The sequence below is a fragment of the Sorex araneus genome, chromosome 1, assembly GCF_027595985.1.
Source record: "Sorex araneus isolate mSorAra2 chromosome 1, mSorAra2.pri, whole genome shotgun sequence".
Lineage (NCBI taxonomy): Eukaryota > Metazoa > Chordata > Mammalia > Eulipotyphla > Soricidae > Sorex > Sorex araneus.
The window spans coordinates 136,482,801-136,499,256 of record NC_073302.1 but is presented as its reverse complement, the minus strand read 5'-3'; the positions used below and the strand labels follow the sequence as shown (position 1 = coordinate 136,499,256).

At 40.4% G+C, this 16,456-nt stretch overlaps 2 protein-coding genes across 3 annotated transcripts in view; one reads left to right on the top strand and one right to left on the bottom strand.

The window, feature by feature from the left end:
• PLPP1 (phospholipid phosphatase 1) overlaps positions 1 to 8,831 on the top strand; it is a 73,688-nt gene extending 64,857 nt beyond the window's left edge. For both annotated transcript variants that reach the window (XM_004608433.2, XM_004608434.2), the window contains exons 4-6: positions 1,523 to 1,580; positions 7,631 to 7,807; positions 8,356 to 8,831. In XM_004608433.2, the coding sequence (XP_004608490.1) occupies positions 1,523 to 1,580; positions 7,631 to 7,807; positions 8,356 to 8,478 (358 nt within the window). In that variant the 3' untranslated portion in view covers positions 8,479 to 8,831. The remainder of the gene's footprint in view (positions 1 to 1,522; positions 1,581 to 7,630; positions 7,808 to 8,355) is intronic.
• Positions 8,704 to 16,456, bottom strand: part of MTREX (Mtr4 exosome RNA helicase) — a 67,279-nt gene continuing 59,526 nt past the window's right edge. The window contains exons 26-27 of the mRNA XM_004608431.2: positions 9,242 to 9,346; positions 8,704 to 8,984 (exon numbers count right to left, since the gene is read on the bottom strand). Of these exons, the coding sequence (XP_004608488.1) occupies positions 8,932 to 8,984; positions 9,242 to 9,346 (158 nt within the window). The 3' untranslated portion in view covers positions 8,704 to 8,931. The remainder of the gene's footprint in view (positions 8,985 to 9,241; positions 9,347 to 16,456) is intronic.

The following is a 16,456-nucleotide window of genomic DNA, read 5'->3' as shown; positions in this document are numbered from 1 at the left end:
TATTTTTGTTTTACAAAATTTAAACCCAGAATGATGGGCAGTTTTAGTTACATAATTCCTAGTTAGCACAGGAAGATAGAATATTAATCTTATTAGTAATGTTATCTAACTGCAAAAAAGCCTGCCCTAAATCTTGGTAGAATCATCAGTATGTACCTCAGAAATCTCTCCCGCTTAGTATGGAGGCAGCCCGGCTTCCTTCTCCATCACTGCAGGCCCTCCCACGTACTGACTGGAGCGACCCCCAACCCAAGCCGTGCAGGGGGGGAGGATTAGTCTCCTGAGCATCTCCCAGGGTGACAAAAGAAGCAGCAATCTCTACTCTCAAGGCTGAGGACCCGAGCTTGTGCTTTCTATGCAGGAGCCCTGAGTTTGGTTTCTGGCACCACATGATCCCGAGCCCAGGGTGATCCCCGATATCTCAGCACCAAATTGGGAGCACCCGAGCATTCCCAGGTGTGACCCCCAAACTAGCCTCTCCTCCACCGATCCTCAATTGCAAACATAAACAGGTGACTTCCTAAGATGTAGGTTAGGAATAGTTTTCTGATCCTCGGAGCTTATTTTCTGTTGAACCAGGCAGGGTATAATGAATTATTCAAGAGCCTTCCTCTCATTGTTTTTTTTAATTTGTATGCAGGAAAAGCATTTTAATTATTTGCATGGTATATTTTTGTCTCATACTTGCCTTTTCTGCACCAGTGACTATCAGCCAAATTTAGAAACTGAATGTAATGAGATTTTTTTTCAAAGTCCATAAAATTAAGCTTTGATAACCATTTTATCAGTTGTAGGTGAAGATCAGATGTTTATAGACTATTAAATTAAAAGGGAGATTGATCTCATACAAGACTTCAGTACAGTTTATAATGAAATGTCAAAATGTCAAAATGTCAAATGTCAAAATATCTGGTGGGATATTTAAGGCAAGATGTGTGCCCATTTCAAATGTCCAGTTTGTGGGTCACACTTGGTGGTGCTTAGAGCTTCTTTCTGGCTCTTTGCTCAGAAATCACTCCTGGCAGGGCTTGGGAGACCATCTGGGTGACAGGGATTGAATTCTGGTTGTGTGAAAGGCAAGTGCCCTACTCATTCTGTTCTCTCTGGCGCATCCACTGAAATTTTTAAAAAGATATTTTACTTTTAAAAAAGTCAACTACTGTGGTTTCCAAAGGATGTACTAACTATAAGGTGCAGACCCTGCAAGTGGAAAATAATCGTCCCATTATGGTAATAGAAGTTTATATTTAATGAAGTCAGGCATTCAGTGCCAGTTATGACTTTAGAAATGTTCAGTAAGCTTGTGCTCTATGACTCATTACCTGTCCTGGAAATTTTAATAAAATGACACGATGGAATCAAATCTCAGACCCGCCTAGGACTATGCTGATCCTATCCTAACACTCCCCTACCACCACCACCACCCCGGTAACTCAAATTAGGGGAGGCAGCTGTGTGCACAGGGCAAGTAAGGTTTAATGTTCTCAGCCTATAAATGAGAAAATGAATTTTTGTCTTTCAGGTTGTCCTTTTACTCGGGCCATTCTTCCTTCTCCATGTACTGCATGCTGTTCCTGGCAGTAAGTACTCCATGTCTGATGATGGTGGGGAGCGGGGGGGAGGGGGGGAGAGGGATGGGAGGGTTACATCATGGGGTGCACATTTCTTACATTAATTTAGCCTTTACTCTCTTATGAGCTCACCTCCAACATTATCTCAGCTTAGCTTCTCAATTAAGTAGACTCCAGTAAATTCAGAAGAGGAATAAATGTCTATGCTTTTGCAAAAGTCAGTTAAAATGAAAGGTTTTATTTTTTTTAACCCATTGCTTATAGGTAGCAAACAGGCACATAGTAATTTGCAAGCTGCAAATTGAGAACTTTTAGAACTATAATAGGGGCTCTTTAGTAGGTCGGGAGGCAGGGGAGGAGGCTTTTTTCCTTGACTTTGCTTCTGGAGTCTGTTTGCTGGTAAGTGTTGATGTGCGCCCTTACGCTGGGGCATACCTGTGGCCACTTGAGGGCAGAGAAATGGCAAGTTCACCTAGCCCATAGTTTGGTAATAGAATCAGTATAAGTCATTTAGATGTAAACTTATAATAAGGAAAAAATACAGATAAACAGATTTGTCATAGACCAAAAAGCAGTTTGGAAACTGCTTTTCTGGAGAAGTAGGCCAGAACAGCCATGTACTGTGTATCCCAGGCAGTGGAAATATTTACTTGCTGCAGGCCACAGCTTTTATTTCAGCCCTGAACACTCAGATGTCTCCGTGCTTGCCAGCTTTCATTTATGGACACTTAACCAGTACCACCCGCCCTCCTTAAATTCCTCAAGCGCTGACTCATCTTATTTTCCTGGGTATCCCTGGCATCATGGGTCAAGTTCAGATTGGTATGGAGCAGTATAATTATTTAAATCCTTTCAGGTTATTCTTTGAGATCTTTCAACTTCCTATCAAGAATTTCTGACATCCAGAAATTAACTATTTAAAAATATTTCTTAAAGAGCCATAGTATGAGCTTCCCTTTTTAACAGAGAAAAAAATAATAAAACATTTCCTCCAGCACTGTTCTATTAAGTCTGAATGGTCCACTGCAAATTAAACTGGGCCTTACTCCTTTGTGTAGTGCTGCTTACCAATTTAAATCTAACGTTCTTATACCACACCCTTTCCCCAAGATTCCTGTAGTCCCTCATGAGTCCCTCTGGCACTACATGGCCCCCAGAATCCTGCATGTTTTCCCTTCTTCCATTGACCATTTTCTACCTAGCAAGCATCTATCTTCAGGATACATTATGAAGGTATTTCCAAAGTGTGCTGAATAAATGAACAATTCACAGCACATAAACGATACAAGTCCTGCCTTAGTTTTAGGTGGGATATGGTATCTAAATTCAGGAACCTTATGAATCCTAAAGGTGTTAACATTGAAGCCCAGAGAAGAAACGGAGGTCTAGTCTCTCAGTGTTTCACAATCAGTAGACTGTGTGTGTGTTTGTGTGTGTGTGTGTGTGTGTGTGTGTATGTGTGTGTGTTGAGCACATACTATTAGTCCAGGAGTTTGCAATTTAATTAAATTTAGGTTTTGTAGGTCACATGCAGTCTTAGTCTCACGTTATTTTTGAAGACCTAAGTTTTAAAAAAATGTAGAAGCTATTAACATGAAAGCTCCTGACTAAATGAAAAGAAAAACATCCATCCTTTAAAATTTCTCACCCATCGGGCTGGAGCAATAGCACAGCGGGTAGGGCGTTTGCCTTGCACGCGGCCGACCCGGGTTCGATTCCCAGCATCCCATATGGTCCCCTGAGCACTGCCAGGAGTAATTCCTGAGTGCATGAGCCAGGAGTAACCCCTGTGCATCGCCGGGTGTGACCCAAACCCCCCCCCCCCAAAATTTCTCCCCCATCCATGAACTTCCTTTCTTCTTCATGGTATTAGATGGGTGTGAAGGGATAGCTTAAGTGGTAGAACACAAGACTTGCATAGAAGAGCCCTTGAATCCCATCTCTGGCACTACATGGCCCCCCGAATCCTGCTAGGTTGATCCAACTCCACTCAACACTGTAAACTACCATTAGTGTAGCTCCCTGAACTTTAGGCCCCTTCCTACCCCTTTCCCTCAACCAGAAGTGTTCTCTGCTGACCTGAGTTTTCTGGATTGCCCTAGTTCTGAAACCCTCTTTACCGCAATTGGAGCCTGCATGTTTTTCCTTCTTCCCTTGGCTGTCCTCCACTGGGGCTTCATGGAACTGTGGCATCAGTGATGTCTTCCCTGTAGGAAGCATCTCCGTGAATAACTCTGCTTCTGTTCAGTTTTTCCCACCGTTTCTCGCTATGAGCCTCCTTTACCAGCAAGGATTGGGAGGGTCTCAGAGCTTAAATAAAGACTTGGAACATGCAGGACCCACTACCCTACCCCCACATACATACTGACTGAAACACCCACTGGATGAGTCACTGAGGCCAGAATGAAATGTGGGCAGGGAAAATCTCAGGGAATCTTAGAATGGGTACAAGGAGAGTATGACCAACATACAGGGGTAAGCCATTTGGCTTAGGGGCTCACACACTTGTAACTCTTTGTAGACGAAAGCCATAGAAGTAAATCCTGGGCTTAGTGCCACAGTTCTCTTTTAATGGTGCCAATTTTGAACCCAGTGATATGAAACTCTTACATGAAGATGCAATAAAATCATAGCAGGATTTTGATTAGATACAAGAAGCTGTTAATTGGTCTTTTGATCTTTGGGTTGTAAGCAGTTAATTCACTAGACTTCAAAAAGCACCGCCCTGGGGCCTGGACTCTGATTGGCCACCTTGGTTTTCAGTGGGGTTGCCACTAACTCTGCTGTATTCTTTTCAGTGGCTTTCTCTTCTAGTCTAACCCTGGCTTTTGCTCCCTCATAACTTCAGTTTACAAGTAACCTATTTTGTATGCTGTAGGGTTTTCTGGTAAACCTTCTGAATTCTCCATTCCTATATACATTTCACAGGAGAATAGAGCACAGTCAGGTCTAAGTCATCTCTAGAAAGTGCTCTTCCAGAAGACTGAGGGCAGTCTCTATGATCCAGTAGGGTTGCCATCCTTCAGAGGTGTCTGTCTGGAAGAGGAATTGGAAACTTGCTGACATATTGTTGAGCCTATCTGGCAAAATACACAAAGGGAATGGAATATAAGACGCTTAGTGCCCAGTGATTACAATATACATTTATTTGGGGCAGAGGGAGGAGGAGAGTTTGCAAAGGCAGATCTGTAGGGCCTTTTATCGGTCAGATATGGCATTAAAGAGCAGTTGTGTTGGGGCTGGAGCAATAGCACAGCGGGTAGGGCGTTTGCCTTGCATGCGGCCAACCTGAGTTCAATTCCCAGCATCCCATATGGTCCCCTGAGCACCACCAGGAGTAATTCCTGAGTGCAGAGCCAGGATTAACTCCTGAGCATTGCCAGATTTGACCCAAAAAGCCAAAAAAAAAAAAAAAAAAACCAATGTAACACCTTGCATGTGGGAGTGTTAGTCCCTGGGTTTGATCCCTGGCACCACACACACACACACACACACACACACACACACACACACACACACACACACGTATTGTCTGTCTGGGAAAATAGTGGCGAGACATACATGTTAGAGGAATGGGGACTTTGTCCTTTACAAGGGGAAAATGTTGGGGCTGGAGTGATAGCAGAGCGGGTAGGGCATTTGCCTTCCACGTGGCTGACCTGGGTTCGATTCCCAGCATCTCATATAGTCCGCTGAGCACGGCCAGGAGTAATTCCTGAGTGCATGAGCCAGGAGTAACCCCTGTGCATCACCGGGTATGACCCAAAAAGCAACAAACAAACAAAAACAAAAAAACAAGGGGAAAGTGTATGTTCCTTTACAAACAATGGAATTGGAAAAGAAACTTAAAATCACAAAGTCAAAGAACAGGAAGGGAGACTATAGGCCAGAGGCCATAATTCAAGCCAGTGAATAATACTAGTAAGAGAAGTCTAATCTGTCGTGGTTCCAAAGGGTGGGAGATTAAAAGTAAGATTTGTACTACAGAACCCAAGAAAGCCTGGGACACAGGGTGACCACAAAGATGTGACCATGAGTGTTGAACCTGCCTACACTAGAAAGACTCATGGGAGAGGGGCTGGCAAAGTGCAGACATCTGAATATGTTGAATGTGGGTCTCAACTGACCCAAATCCAAGAGACTCAGTGTTTACCTCCTTCAGGTGTATTAAAAACAAAAGAATCTTTACAGATTCTTTCATTTTTTACAGGGAGGAACAGGATTGTGGGTGATGCCTGATCATCACAGAGCTACTTTTGAGTACCCAAGCCCTGGGAAACAGGATGTGCGTTTTTGCTCAATTATGTATTAGTTTTTGTATTCTCAGTTAATCAACCTCACCCAGAGCTGAGGGTTGTTTTGTGACCACAGCCTGCACTCAAACCTTAACCATTAGTCACTAGAGGAGCCAGAGCCTGGAATGAAACATAAGCCCAGTTATATAAATAACCACAGTGGGGGAATCCCAACCCCCTCGGTGAGTAATCAATCGCTGGGTTCACACAGAACAGGGTAATACCTATACTTGAGTGCAGGTGTAAGGAAAAAAAACTACCTATTTAGAAGAGTGAAAGTTTCTATAAATGTATTAGTATATGGTAAAATTGGACCACCTGAGGGGTTGGAGCAATAGTACAGTGGACAGGACACTAGTTTTGCCAACCCGGCATTCGATTCCTTGCAGAGCATATGGTCCCCAGAGCCTACCAGAGGTGAGTGCAGAACCAGAAGTAGCTCTGAGCATAGCCAGGAGTGGTCCCAAACAAAACAAAATATTGAAACACCTGAGTCTTTGCCCAAGAACCAGAAGTAGATGTTTTTGTGTGTGTGTGGTAATGATGAGGCTACATAGGGATCACATCTGGTGGTGAGTAGCAGTGCCAGAGATCAGACTTTTGTATCACAAACTGGTTTATAGAACAGAACTGAGCTTAACATAGGACTGGTATCAGGGGGGTCGGGTGGTGGTGGTGGTGGTGGTGGTGGTGGTGTTTGCAGGTGTGTTGTTGGGGGTTGAAGGATGCTGTGAGAATACTGGCAGAGGGTGTGAGTGTGTGGGGTTGGGATACTGTATATACAAAACCCTATCATTTACAGTATTGTAAATCACGGTGCCTAAAATAACGTAAGTTGGGCTATACCACTGAAGCACTTCCTTATCCCCTTTGTTATCTATTTTAAATAGTGTCCATGGTCACAACCATGTAAATTTCTGTGGACTGCACTTAGTATTAAATATTATGTTATGAAATCTTAGGTCATAACAAGAAAAACCCTTGTCTTGTTTACAATTTGAAGGGTGATCTAGACAGATAAGTAAAAATCTCCCAGGGGCAATATTTTTGTTTTGGGCCAAACCCAGTGATAATCAGGGTTTACTCCTGACTCTGCACTCAATTACTTTTGGCTGGGATCCATGTACCATATGGTATGCTGGAGACTGAACCTGGTCAACTATGTACAAGGCAAGTGCCCTACCTACTGTACTATTTCCAGCACCCTAGGGGCAAATCTTTTTTTTTTTCTTTTTGTGTCACAACCCGACTATGCTCAGGGGTTACTCCTGGCTCTGCACTCAGGAATTACCCCTGGCGGTGCTCAAGGGACCATATGGGATGCTGGGAATCGAACCCGGGTTAGCCGTGTGCAAGGCAAATGCCCTACCCGCTGTGCTATATCGCTCCAGCCCCAGGGGCAAATCTTTTAATAATGTTTAATAATTCCTAATAATCTCTTAAGAAGTTCTGAGTTTAAGAATACTTAAAGTGCTATATTTAGATGCTAACATTATCTACAGCACTTCCATATGTAATGCTGATGAATATTAATTTAAAAATTTTATTTAGTAGTATGATGTAAAACATAGCTTCATGTAAAATACAGCTTCGTGGAGCTGGAGAGAATGCGGCGGCTAAGATGCTTGCCTTGCATACTGCCTTGCATACTGCCAATCCCAGTTTGATCCCTGCTACATGTTGCCTGAGCATTTCCAGCTATATATACCCCACATATAGTTTCCAACTGGTATATTTAACTTTTTCTTTTATTCTCCCCATTAGCTTTATCTCCAAGCAAGGATGAAGGGAGACTGGGCAAGACTCTTACGCCCTACATTACAATTTGGTCTCTTTGCTATGGCTGTTTACGTGGGCCTCTCTCGAGTTTCTGACTACAAACACCACTGGAGCGATGTGCTGGTTGGACTCACACAAGGAGCTTTGTTTTCAGTATTAGTTGTAAGTATACAAGGCAGTAGCCTACTTCTTGATACTGATAAACACCTGGTTAAATAAGTTTTTTAAAAAGTCCCAGTGAGAAAATTACAGAGAGGCAAAGAATGTGGCTCGGTTGCTGTTAATGGGTAAAATACTAATCCAGTGTTGTTAAACAATTTAGGATAGACACCAGTGGAAACTAGGTTTTTTACTCTTTGCAAGAATGAAGTAAATCTTATTACATATTTTTATTGTAAAAGGCTCTGCTTTTAACAAGGTTTTGTTTTATTACTGCTGGCAGACTAAGATAGTCCGAAAATCTCTATACTCAATTTGGAAGACTCTCTCTCATTAAGCCATTAATTTTTTGCACTTTCAATCTGTAAACCCGTGTGTGTGTGTGTGTGTGTGTGTGTGTGTATACACATGTGTGTGTATATATATATATATATATATATATATATATATATATATGTCTATGCTTTTGCTTATCATTTATCTTTGCAGATTTACTATAACTTCATGTGTTTTAAAAACTTGTCTAAATTGTATCTAACCTGTCCATACAGGTTGTATATGTATCAGATTTCTTCAAGCAGAGAAATTCTCCTTTTAAAGAGGAGTCCTCTCATACATCTCTGCATGATACAACAAGAGCAGGGAATCACTACCGGAACAGTAACCAGCCTTGAAGGTGGCAGAGTGCCCAAACAAAGCTGGCCTGCTATGTAAAAGAAATGATTACAACCAGAAGACAAAGAAGATGCATTTTCATCCTGGTGTATAAGCCTTAAAGGAACTGCTGCTGCTATACCTCCTTGGATGCCCACTTTACCTGTGTGTATATAGTTACATTTAACACAACAATTATCTAATAGCTCCCAGATTATTAAAAAAAGTCAAGCCTTTCACTAAAATAATGCCCACCTGTACATTTTTTTTTATTAAAAAATGTAATGCTTATGTACAAATGTATATGTAATATGCTTTCTTGGAATGAAGCTTGATTTAAATATAATACATATTAAAATATTGAGGAAAACGGTCTTGAAATGAAACAGCGAAATCAATACTTGTGTTTGCAGATGGTAGTAATCAGACAGGTGGTAAACAAATTAAAATTTCACATTTCTTTAGGTCACTCTTTACAAGTAGAGGCTGGCAGCAAATACAATATCTCTCTTGATTTTGGTGATTCCTAAAAGAAAAGAAAATAGTTAAAATTTTCTTTGTGAAATTTCTTTTGAACAAATCAAGGTGGACAAGTTTCATCACTTGAAAACATTACTTAACCTATATAATCTTCAGTAATAGGTTTGTATCATTAATACAAATACAGATTACAATTTTTGCAAACCTCTTTAGGATACTAGATAGGAATTATATTTGTCAAAATCTTTGTCTAGACTGTTAGAAAAACAGTAAGATGGAACATTTTATAGACTAGATGCTGACCTTCTGCAAATTTATTTTCCAGTTCAGTGTTCCCAATAGCTTTTGCAGCTTGACACATCTGTCGAAGAAGTTCTTCTAGGCGCCTCATACAACGAATTATACTACCTAAACAGAAAAATAACAAATCATTTGTAAAATGGCAAAAATTGGGAAGAGCAGAGTTTTTGTTACCAGCAAGGTGTGAGAACATAAAATGATTAACTGAAATACTCTGAAAGATTTCCCATGCTGCAAGGGAGCTAGTGAAGTTGAGCAATTGGGTGCTAGGCATTAAGAAGATTATAGACATGAAAAAAATTTATTTCTTAGCCTTGACTAACAGTAGAACGAATCATGGATTTATTATAATGTACTAATACTTGGCCTTAATGTAGGTAAAAAAATAAAATGCCCCTGGCAGAGCCCAGCAACTTTGAGTCAGGACCAAGAAAGATGCACAAACCAGGTCCAGAACACAGTCTCTTAACACTTAAGACAAAGCAGAAAAGCCAGACACACTGCATCTATTCAAGGATCCTGACTATGGTCTCCTAGGCATCTAGCTGGCTATAACATCCTGTGAAAAGAATGCAATCAGATAAACAGGATGTTATTTTTTGAGCACAGCGGGTAGGGCATTTGCCTTGCACACGGCCAACCTGGGTTTGATTCCTCCGTCCCTCTCAGAGAGCCCAGCAAGCTATCGAGAGCATCCCACCTGCATGGCAGAGCCTGGCAAGTTACTCGTGGCATATTCGATATGCCAAAAACAGTAACGAGTCTCACAATGGAGATTTTACTGGTGCCCACTTGAGCAAATCGATGAGCAACAAGATGACAGTGATACAGTGATATTTTACTTTTATATAATTTTATTTTTTACTATTTTTTAAACTTTTTTTTTTATTGAATCACTAAGATAGACCACTACAAAGCTGTTCATGATTGGATTTTAGTCACAGTATTCCAACACTCATCCCTCCACCAGTGTACATTTTCCAGCATCAGTGTCCCCAGGTGCCCTTTTATCACCCCCACCCCCTATGGTAGGTGCTTTTCTCTTTTCTCTTTCTCTCCACTCTTTCCCCCCCCCCACCTTTTTGGGCATTGTGGTTTGCAATAGTGATACTGAAAGATTATCAAGAATATCCCTTACCTACTTTTAAGCCTCAGATCTTGTCCAGTGTGATCATTCCCAGCTATTATCATACTGGTCTCTTCTCTATCTTACCTACCCTCAGCCCCACAAACATTTGTGGGTAGTTCCAATCACTGACCAGTCCTCCTAACCCTTGTTTTCCTACCCATGGAATATATGTTTTTTTAAATACCAATGTTTTCCGTTATAGAGGTGCAATAACATCTTGATGACTTAAAAAATACTTTCATCAGTATTTACTTCTATGTCCTCTATGAAGCACTGAGGAGGGAAAAAGCCCTTTCCTATATGAACTTGCCAATCCTTGTCTGAGACAATTCCATCAAAGTTGAAGCTATAAACAGTGTCACTTCACCAGGTTTTGGGGGGGGGGGCTGGTATCTTTTCTCAAAACACTCACTTTAAGAAGGTTGAGCCTTCACGGAGGAGTGGGAAAGTGTAGAAGGTGAGGCCACACCTAGCACTGCTGAATTAACCTGGTTTCCAATATGCTTGTGTTCAGCCCTTTCAGCCCTTGGGCACTTCATTTTAAATATCTGAATACACTGGGAATGTTAGTTCTGTTGACCAGCAAGCTGTAAAATCACTAGAGGTCTTCATTAATAAATGGAATAATTCATTAACATCTTCCAAGTTCCTAAACTCATTCTGCAATTTAATGACCCTGAGCATGTGAAGAAAAAATGGCAAGATTTAATTTATAAAGCGGAATAGAATCTGAATTTGACAATTGTTAAATTATAAGCCATTTTCCTATGTTAAAAATTAATGGCACCTTCCAACAGAAAGTTCCCATGTAACTGTAGAGCATTTTCTTGCTGTATTATATAATGCCAGGAGCTGAGCAGTTATTTTTAAGGGCCTAGACTAATTAAGATCAAACCTGGTTTCTGACCACACCTAGGTATCAGAATAAGAGAACATCACGATCACGATCATGAAATCCCGTTAATCACCGATTTCTCGGTCGGGCTCAGTAACATCTCATTTCATCCTTTCCCTGAGATCTTAGAAGTCCGTCTCGATTCGGCCCTCCTAACAATGTTGCACTGGGGGCTCTTCAGGGTCAGGGGAATGAGATCCAGCTTGTTACTGGATTTTGCATATGAATACACCATGGGAAGCTTGCAAGGCTGTCCCATGAAGAGAGAACATAAAGATGCTATTTCAAGCAGCAGAAGGCAGGAGAATTGAATTGAACCCAGGTCAGCTACATGCAAGGCAAACGCCCTACCCGCTGTGCTATTGCTCCAGTGGAGCTCCAGTGGATAGCACAGCGAGTAGGGTGTTTGCCTTGCACTCGGCCAACCCAGGTTTGATTCCTCCGTCCTGCTCTGAGAGCCCGGCAAGCTACCAAGAATATTCTGCCCACATGCCTGGCAAGCTACCCGTGGTGTATTCAATATGCCAAAAAAGTTACAACCAGTCTCACAATGGTGATATTACTGGTGCCCACTTGAGCAAATGGATGAACAATGGGATGACAATGTACAGTGACAGGGCTACAGAAGGCAGGGGAATGAGCTTGTGCAACGAGATCACCACTAGGACACAGGCCTGCCACCTTACAACTGATACTGCCTCTCCGGGGAAATGTGTCCTGCATACAGGGCGATCACCTACTCAAGACTTGATCCAGTGGAGTGCACGGAAGCACCATCACAGGAAAGAAAACTATGAGGAACCCTGGGTTTTAGCCCAGATCCTGTCACTAAGTAGTCAGCATTACAGTCTAGGTCCTTAGCCCCTACTCTTCCCTTTTTTATTTGTAAAACCAACAACAAATATAATTTAAACAGCTCTACTACCTAATCCTGGGACTTCTCTCATTTCAAAGAAACATGCAGAAACTCTTAGATGAGGACAAAGCTTTTAAACAGGGTTTCTCAAACTTGGCCATTACCTCTTTTTCAGAAAAAGTTCTCAGCCAACCACTCCCACCTACCTTTAAGTAAACAAGAAGCACCTTCAACTGTGCCTGATGCCACTATCCCCCCACTCCCACTGTCCCAGATTCTCTGGCACCCCTAGCCTGGGCAGTACTGCCCAGAGAAAGGCTGCTCTAAAGGAATCTGACGGCCATAATGCTTTAACCATAAATAAATAAATAAATAAATAAAACAAAAGTTAATGGTTTGTTCCTTTTTCCTTCCTTTTCTACCATGAAAAACATCTATAGAGTACTAGAAAAATCGCCACAATCACAGCTTGTAACCACTACACAACTAAGAGTAGAGTGCCACGGCCTGCTCCCATCCATCTTAAACCTAAGTATTCTGTTATAGAAGAGTAACTGATAACCACAATGAAACCTTGACAAAGATAGGTGGAAACTAGACTTTTTTTGGGGGAAAGGGTGATATCCAACATCAGGCACGTATCTTGTGGTAGGTTTGTAATACATACTTTACGTAAAGTATTTTATTTGATTCCTAAACCAGAAAATATGTACTGTTGTACCAAAAAGGAATAGAATCTCAGAGAAGTTAATTACGTGCACATTTGTCTAAACTCTGCACCAGGTGCAAATGATGAAATTGGGATCTGAATCTAGATTCTAGACCCTATGGTTACTGCCCCTCTTACTGGATGCACTGGTACAGGGTAGTAACAAAATTAGGGTCGTAGCTTTTTAAAACTGTGCGTCTCAATCTGTTATGTCCTCATGTAATGGAATGGGGGTGGGGGGGGCGGTAGGGGGCAAAAAGTTTGGCCAACAAGGGTCCAGAGCGATAGTACAGTGAGTAAGCCTTGCACAAAGTCCACCCTAGTTTGACCCTCTGCATCCTTTATGGTCCCCAAAGTCCTACCATGAGTCATCCTTGAGCATGGAGCCATGAATAAGTCCTAAGCACAGCTGGTATGGCCCCCAAACAACAAAAAAGTTAGGCCAACAGTAAAAGGTTTCTGAATCTGCAACAACCAAAATTTAATTTAAAATTAAACATTACAGATCTGAGGTGTCTCTGATAGCTGGCCCCTGCTGCACTTCTCAGGCAAAAAAAAAAAAAAAAAAAAGATGGGGAATGGTAAAAGTTCATGAAGTCATGTTCTATGTAACCTGGGAGCTTATGCCCACAGAATCCTAAAAGGAATGGGGCACCTCTGCTCCAAAATCTTCTCACATTTCTCTAAATTTCTTTCAATAAAACTATCCTTCTTGAACAAAGTGCCTCCCCACACAGTTACTTTTTCTTCTACTTGCCAATAAACTTTTCTACTTTCAAGAAAAAAAAAAATCATCCTGCTTCACTTTTAAAAAATTCAAATATCAGTAGGACACTCTAGTGGCTGTTTCAGTCCTGATTCAAACTGAAGGCTCTGGATAGCATACATTTAATACCTTCTGTTTGAGTAACAACTTATGGACTCTCAATTTTATCTTTCAAATTTTATAAATTCCAAGCATTAGCATATCACTCAGTTTCACTAACACTTTATTAAGTAAATAATGTTCTCATTTTTAAAAAGTCATAATTATATTAAAGTGTTACAAAAAACATCATTATAGCTAGACAATTCTGTCAGCAAAAAGTAGTTCACTAAAATATAAGCACTTCAAACTTAAATTTTGCAAAATGAATTCTTAGGGACCGAAGAGATAGTATATTATGGATAAAGTACTTGCCTGGCTTATAGAGAGCCAAGCTAGGTGTGATTCCTGGCACCCCATATGGTTCCCAAGCACTGGCAGAAGTGATTCTTCAATCCAAAGCCACGAGTAAGCCCTGATCACCACACAACTAGGTGTGGCTCCCAAAGCAAAGCAAATTCATTAATTTAATGTCTTCTCTATTCTATGAAAAACTTCACATTACTCATTTATAGAGATAATTCCTATGCTTCCTGGGATGTTGTGATAAATGAACAAAAAAATCTAAATAGGGCTGGAGCAATAACACAACGGGTAGGACGTTTGCCTTGCATGCAGCCGACCAGGTTCGATTCCTAGCATCTCATACAGTCCCCTGAGTAAACACCAGGGGTAACCCAAAAAGAAAAAAAAAAAATCTAAATACTACAGAAACTCAATGAATGTTGTCTTTATTTGCTGTTTGTGTCCTCAATGGTGGAAATGCTAGCCTGCAATTATAATTAATTTTAATTATAATATACTTGTATATTATAATTGTACATTATACTGCCTTATAATTAATTTTAATTTAATGTTTTATCTGGAGAAAAGTTAGGTGCAGGCTAAAAATATAAATGTACAATACTTTTAAAAAGAAACAGAGCAGCAGGCTGGACAGATAGTACAGCTTGCGGGGCACTTGCCTTGCACGAAGTGGACTGGGATCCAATCCCAGATACTCTTTATCATCTGAGCTGGCCAGCAGGTCTCTGAGCACTGCCAGCTTGGGCCCATAATAAAAAGGAACAGAACAGATCCTTGAGTGTCACTTAGGTTTTGAAATGACTTTAATGACTTTACAAAGTTTCTACTGTGGCATCCGGAGAGTTAGGTACCCTCTCAGATTATTTTGATTTTAAATGTGCACAATGAAACAAAGTTTATTTAAATGTTTTGATATTTCTACAAATTGGCTAATTCATGTTAATAACTAGAATCTGAGAAATTTATCAGAGGCCAAACCACAGAAGTTGCTAAATAAGGTGTAAATGAAAGGAAATGTACACATTTAAAACCAGCACGCACTGCCATTGCATTCTGTAAGTGCTATAACTCAATTTCTGGACAAATTAGTTCTGACGGTTTCAGATGACACGAAAACAATTGAGACAGAGTTGCACATAAAATGCCTATAGTTGTTGGCTCTAAAGTCTTGTCAATATGGCCCACAGATGCCTGTATCTCATAAGCAATAATGAATAGGGAGTGATAAAAAAAGTTAAGTAGTAAATTACTAGCATATTTCTTACCTACTATAGTTCTCCCAAATTCAAGGTTCTCTTTATTCAGCTTTGAAATCCACTGTGTTTCATATCCTACCTACAGTAGCAGAGTCATGACCTTCTAAGTTCTATATTCTTAAACTATGGGTCTTGATACGACATAGGGTCATACAACTCAATTTAAGGCAGTTGCCAAAACGTTGGCAACAGTAAATAGATCTTTTAATGCACAATGAACAAAAATTAATTCAAAACCAAGCACATAATAAACCCGAGGTGTTTCTGGCAGCCTCTGTCCATACTACATTTCTCAGGATCATGAGTGGAAAAAGTTTAAGCCCTGCTCTAGGCTAAGTGAAGCCAACTGGAAACAGAAATAAACTCACAAACCTAATGATTTACTACAATAATTTTTTCTTGTCAGAGTAGAAAGGCTAAATTACTTTCTTACTAGTCACTGCTTTTTAAAAGAAATTGAGGTCCAGTACATTTCACATAAAATATATCACTCTGACAATTTAAAAATGCACAATTCAGTGCAAGTTTCTTTTTCCTACTTGGGTTAATGCCACCATTCTGAAAAACACACATCAAGATAAAATTCACACAGCATAAAATTAACCCCTTATAAGCTTGCACACAATTCAGTCGTTACCAATATATCTATAGTTGCACATTAATAATCACTAATCTTAAAATATTTTTATTGCCCCCAAAAGTAAACTTGACCCATAAAGCAGTAACCTCCATCTCTTCTTTCTGGCGCAGGCAACCAATATACTACTTAGTTTTTATGGGTTTGCCCATCCTGGACATTTCAGATAACTGGAATTACATATCATGAGAACTCTGTATCTAGCTGTTTTTATACTTAGAACATAGGTGGGAAGTACCTGTCCACATGATGGGTAAGACATGTGTTTTTCAAGGCTGCCCAAGGCCCATCTCCCTGTACTTATGACCTGCACATGATGTTATAACGACATTTGGCAGAAAAAAAGTTCCTCAGCCCCAACAAAGAGCTTTAATCTGTACGAGGTTCATTCACATTTTAGCATAAATCAATACTTCATTCTTTTTTCTAGATGAATATTCAATTTTCATTTAAAATTCAATTAAAATTCAAATTTAACCATTTACTTACTGAATGTTAGGGCTTACATGCTTTAAAAAGGGCAATTTTATTTTACTTATCTGGACTTTATTGATCTAATAAAATT